The 5,730-nt window shown below is 57.7% G+C and overlaps 1 protein-coding gene across 1 annotated transcript in view; it reads left to right on the forward strand.

Annotated features, from left to right (window-relative positions):
- Positions 1-3,421: 3,421 nt before the first annotated feature.
- Positions 3,422-5,730, forward strand: part of PLEKHN1 (pleckstrin homology domain containing N1) — a 20,427-nt gene continuing 18,118 nt past the window's right edge. Inside the window, exon 1 of the mRNA XM_017743970.1 lies at positions 3,422-3,887. Coding sequence (XP_017599459.1) covers positions 3,422-3,887 — 466 coding nt within the window. The remainder of the gene's footprint in view (positions 3,888-5,730) is intronic.

A 5,730-nucleotide genomic window follows, 5' to 3' on the forward strand; every position in this document is an offset into this window, starting at 1 on the left:
GGCCGGCGTCGCTGTGAGCGGGGAGCAGGAACCCCAGCCCGGCCCTCCTGGGGGGCTCTCCCCGCTCTGGGGGCACCCACGGCGTCACCAGGGCCACCTGCAGCAGCTGCAGATGTGCTTCCAGGGCTGGCCCTTCCCTGGAGGACGAGTGGAGGGGGTTCTCCCTCCGGCCAGACTCATCCCAGCACCCCTGAAGGCTCCTTTGGGCAGGGGAACCCGAACCATCGCTGCTTCTGGGATTGCCGTGCTCCAGCCGTGCCACCGGGCACCGCCGGCCCTGGGGTGGCCCCGGGGGCCACGGCGAATGTGCAACCACCGCTCCTCTGAATGTCACTGTAGCCAAACTCAGCCAAGCCTGCACTGTTACAGACTCCGGGGCCGCCCCCCGGCTCTCGAGGGTGTCTCATCGATGCCTTAAAACACACCAAGGGAAGGAGCCCAGCCCAGGCGCAGCCCTGCGGGGTGGGGAGGGTCGGAGGCAAAGCTGGCCGCAGCATCCTGGCCCCTGCAGCGCTCCCTGAGCCGCTGAGATGCCAGCTGAGTGGGGACCTTGGTGGCATCGCTGCCGTCGCTGTGCCAGGCTCCAGGACTGGGACTGCACGTGGGCCTGCCTCAGCCTGGGAACGGCCCGGCCTGTTTGCTGTTCCCCTCTCTGCAAAGCAGATTCTGGGTTTGTGGGAAGGAGTCTGTTCTTGGACAAAGAGCAGTCCAGCCTTCGGAACGAGGAGGATTGCCTGGCGTTACTTTTTTTGGGTATTGATTTTTTTTGCCTTTTTTTATTTGGACGCTAATATGACTTCATGTCCCTTTATTTTTTACACTGCCCTGGTATTCCCCATCCCCTCTGCTCTCGAGGCAGCAGAAGGGATGCAGTTCCTTTTCTCATTTGTTGAGGAGATGATTCCTGTGCCCTGCAAGGTGTTCTCTCTGGATGGGTGGGGTGTGTGCATGTGTGAGGTGCCAAAAGCAGCACGGGAGGGACTGTTTCCAATTAGCGGTTCCCTGCCAATCAAGCAACCACTTTAATGAACTAAAGGTTGGATAAATTAGTACTGTAAGGCCTGTCCTAGAGCCAGGGCCCCTGTGGGGTGGTGTTTTCAGGGTGTGCTGCGTGTGAGGTGTGAGCTGAGGCACAGATCAGGTGTTCCCCACACTACAGAGGAACAACTCAACCACTGGTACCTCAATCGTGTTCAAATGTAGCATTGGAAATATGGCCCAGCTGTTTGGAACTCATTCCTTTCTCCTTTTCCCCCCCTGCTTCTCAGTTCTCCCTCACAGAGTTCAGGTTTCACTCGTGTGGTACTTGCGGGCCTGTTTTCAAGTAGCGAGAGATTTCTCCTTTTATTTGGGGGGGGTGAAAGAAGAGTTTGAGGTGAGACAGGGACCCCCCAACTTCAGACCCATTTCTTGGCAGTCTCATTTCCCCTGGACAGGTGCCTGCAGGTTTTCCAAGCCCGCCGGCATCCTTCACAAGCCCACTCACAGTGCCTCGTGTTGGACACCTGGAATTCCCAGCAGCTTCTGAAAATCAGGCCTGCTTCCCCCTCCGGCCTCTCCCCAAGGACAGTCTGAGCTTCTCAGCCTGAGGAGGCCTTTCTGGCTTTTGGAACAGGCTCTAAATCTTTTTTTTGTCCCCTTCTCGCTGCCCCAGCCTGTCCCAGCTCAGCAGCTCTCCCATTTCCCTGGCCTGCAGGGTGTCCAGGCTCTGCACTTGTCTCCTGGTCCCTGTGGGCTGCCCCAGGAAGGTCAGAGGAATCTGCTTTGTTCCAAAACCAGTGAAGTCTGCTCTGGTTTGTGTGTGTGCCTCCACCTGAGCGAGCTCTCAACCCTTCCCATCCCATTCCTGTAGCCAACATCAGGATTTCCCTCTCCTGCTGGGCTCAGGTCAAGGTGTCCCTGGCTCCAGGGTCCCTTTTGGAGGAGGATCAGCCCAAAAGCCCCACGGAGAGGTGGAAGGTGCTGGTGCTGGGCTTGGCCCGAGGTGCTGAGCAGCTCGGGAGGAGTCAGGAATGAAGGGAGATGGAGCCCAGCGAGGAGGGGCAGTGCAGGAACTGCTGAGGGGGAAGCAGGGCTGCTTTCAAACAGGGAATGAGGTGTTGGAGCAGTGGCTCAGCCTCTGCTCCAGCTGGGGCTGCTGTGGAGTGAAGGGGAGGGCTGTGCCTCGGGAGCAAAGCCTGAGGGAAGTGAGAAATGCAGCAGCTGAGGAGAACTTTGGTGTCACGAGCCCTCGGCCTCCACCGGAACCTTCAGCAGTCACGCTGCAAATCGTGTGTGATGCTGTGCTGCCTCCTGAGGAGCAGGGAAGGGCCAGAGTGACTCCTGTGCCCCCTGCCTGGGTCCTGAGCAATATCCCACTGAGCCTGATCCATGGAAACCCGGGGAGCAGGGAGCCTCTCGTCTCTGCTGCCCAAACTATGCAGGTGCTCACTGCTTCCCCGTGCCGGAGGGAGGAGGAAGGAAAGGGCAAAACAATTCCCCAGCACCTTCTGGGGGTCCCGAGCCCCCTGACCCACACTGTGTGGACACGAGGTGTCAGCATCTGCCCTGGCAGGTGCCAGGGTGGGATTGCTCCTGGTGCTGCACGTCCCCTGCTGAGGAGGAGGAGGAGGAGAGCTCGGAGGGGACGTGTGTCTGTGTCTGTCTGTCTGTGCGTAGCAACCCTGTCTGAGGGGAGGAGAACAACTCTGTGTGGCTTCCCTGCCAGTGTTAGTCCGTGGTGTCTCACCCAAGATGTTCCTTGTGTGAATTCCCAGCAGAGGGGTGGCCCCGAGCTGGGGGCTCCGGGCTCTGGGTGTTTCTCCAGCAGGAGCCCCTGCCCTGAGGGGGGCAGAGGTTCCCTTGGCCTCCCTGCTGGGTGCACCTGCTCCAGATCCACGTCCGAGCGTCGTCACTTTGATTTCTCTGTAACTTATCCGACTTTATTTATGTGGAACTCTGTTTCTCTGAATTTTTTGCACTACGTGGGACCGGGGAGGGGATACAAGCAATAGAAGCCAACGTGTACAATAAAGACGTTTTCTTGGATACCGGATCCTGCCTCGTGCCTCCTTCCCTCTCCCTTCCCTGGCTCGCTCCTTTTTGCCCAGTCCCAGCCCCAGGCTCAGCTGAGGCTGTTGGGTGCCTGGTGGGTGTGGGGGAGTTGTCCTGGGGACAAGGGGCTTTGTATTCCCAGTGAGGATTTGGTGCTGGCAGTGTCCCACTCTGACACCCTGCCCCAGGTGCTGGACACCCCTGGGAAAAGCCCAAGGAGCAGCCCCGGAGGCTTCAGAGCCAGGCTGATTTACACCTCTCCTGCCACGAAACCCCAGTTTGGCCTCCCCAGGCCTCCCGGTGCGTTCCCTGCAGCGGGAATGAGAAGCAGATGAGGAGCCTGGCCCTGCCCTCCAGCTGCCACCCGCAGCCACCCCTGTGCCCGGGGATGTGCGGAGCTGGCCCCATCCTGCTGCCCAAACTGGTGCCAGGGCTGCTGCCCACAGAGGGGAACACTGAGCCCATCCTGCTGCCCAAACTGGTGCCAGGGCTGCTGCCCACAGAGGGGAACGCTGAGCCCATCCTGCTGCCCAAACTGGTGCCAGGGCTGCTGCCCACAGAGGGGAACGCTGAGCCCATCCTGCTGCCCAACCGCAAACGGGTGCCAGGGCTGGTGCCCACAGAGGGGAACGCTGAGCCCATCCTGCTGCCCAAACTGGTGCCAGGGCTGCTGCCCACAGAGGGGAACGCTGAGCCCATCCTGCTGCCCAAACTGGTGCCAGGGCTGCTGCCCACAGAGGGGAACACTGAGCCCATCCTGCTGCCCAAACTGGTGCTGGGGCTGCTGCCCATGGAGGGGAACACTGAGCCCATCCTGCTGCCCATGGAGGGGAACGCTGAGCCCATTCCAGGGTGCAGGGTGGAAGGAGCAGCGGGAGCTGCCTGGCACCAGCCCTGGGGCCCGAGGGGGAGCCGGAATGCCTGGCCCGGCTGCAGCCCCTCGTGTCCCCTTTCCTGCTGCTCTCCTGCTTCTGCTCCGGCTTCTATAAATAACTGCTGAGCTCTGAAAGCCTTCCTGGAGCCCAGGGGCTGCTTCCCTCCAGTCCAGGCTCTCCTGGAAGCAGAGCCGTGGGCTCTGGGAGAGCTTTGTTCCCTCAAGCTGGCTGACGGGCCAGTCCTCAGCCACTGGTGCCACCTGCCCGTGCCAGCCCTGGTGGTGTCACTGCTGTCCCAGTGAGCAAACAGGACCTGTGACAGCAGCAGGAGCTGCAGCGGCAGCAGTTGTGCCCCTGCTCTGAGCCGGGAGGTTTTATTTAGAACAAACCCTGGAGGAACAGCACGTTTGTGGTCACGGCCTGACCGTGTTAGGCACGGATGCGAGGAGGGATCGCGCTCTGCCTGCGCAGAACCCTCTCGGAGCTGTTCGCTGCAGTGTCGGATCTCGGCCAGGAGGTGCTGGGCTGCGGCTGGGCTGTCCCAGCGCTGCTTCCCAGCTGCGCTCCGAGCGCAGAGCTCACACGAGCAGCCCCTGCCATGGAAATCACGGCATTTCTGCTGGGGGCCCTCCGGAGGGGCGTGCTGGCGCTTTGCTGGGCCGGGAAGGGTTAATGGGTTACGCACAGAAAGGGGAGGGGGCCGCAGGAGCTGCTTTTAAAGGTCAGAGATGGGGAGAAATGTTATGGCACATCCGTTCTCAGCTGCTCCCTCCAGGCCTGACTGTGCAATCCCCTTTTTGGGGAATATTTTGCTCCTGCAAAGGGTAAAATGCAAACAGGAACAGTCCAACACACCCCGTGTGTCCATCAACCCCAGCTTGATTCCAGCGGATTCCCCAGGAAAACCTCCTCTCAGAGTCCTCCTAAAATAACGTGTATATTTGTCACATCTCATCCTTTATCACTGTTATTTATATTCACCAAACCTGATTTTGTTTTTTTCAAACGTGCCATCAATTAAATCAGCCTGACAAGATCTGATTTCCACAGCCCCACGCTGATTCGTATTAATTACATTCTCCTCCTGTAATTCTCAAAGTTAATCCAACTCCCTCACAGCTGTTACATCATTTTCCCAGGAATTACTGTCAACTGGCAACCCCATAATTACCGGGCTGGTTTTTTACCCATGGAAACACCGATATCCCTGTTAAATTGTGCAATTTCTTTGCAAATCCCGTGGTCCTGCAAGACTTAACTGCAACAGCGATCCAAGCCCTTTGTGTCCAGCTCTTTCAAAGCTTTTCACGTGAATTCTCTCTATTTTTTGACCCAGAGCATCCAAGTTTTGTGTTTACTTCATAGCAGCCACCCGAAAATGAAAAGGGTTTCTCGTTCCCTATGGTTGTGGTTCCTGGGGTTTTTTTTTTGGCGCAGAAATATTGAGCCTGTATTTACCTTTTGTTTTGTCATGAACTTCTAATTTTTATTGTTTATATTTCCCTGCGGTGAGGCACTCACAGGACGGGCAGGAATCTTCAGTTTGCTTCCTTTTAAAGCATTTCTTCTGTAAATACCCCTTAGGTTTTGCTCCCCTTGCATGTCTCCTTTTGCTCTTTGCTTCCTTGATCCATTTTCCATCATTCCTAGATTTTGACCGGGGTCCCGTTTGATATTTTTCCCGCTGCCCATTTCTTTTCCCGTCTCTAACCCCAGTGGGAACGGCCGCTCGGAGCTCAGCCTTTGGAACCCTTCAACCAGCGCAGCCTCGGAGATTTTTGTTAATGCTTAAACAACAACCACCGACTTTATCTCGCTGCAC

The sequence above is a fragment of the Corvus brachyrhynchos genome, unplaced genomic scaffold, assembly GCF_000691975.1.
Source record: "Corvus brachyrhynchos isolate BGI_N302 unplaced genomic scaffold, ASM69197v1 scaffold68, whole genome shotgun sequence".
NCBI lineage: Eukaryota > Metazoa > Chordata > Aves > Passeriformes > Corvidae > Corvus > Corvus brachyrhynchos.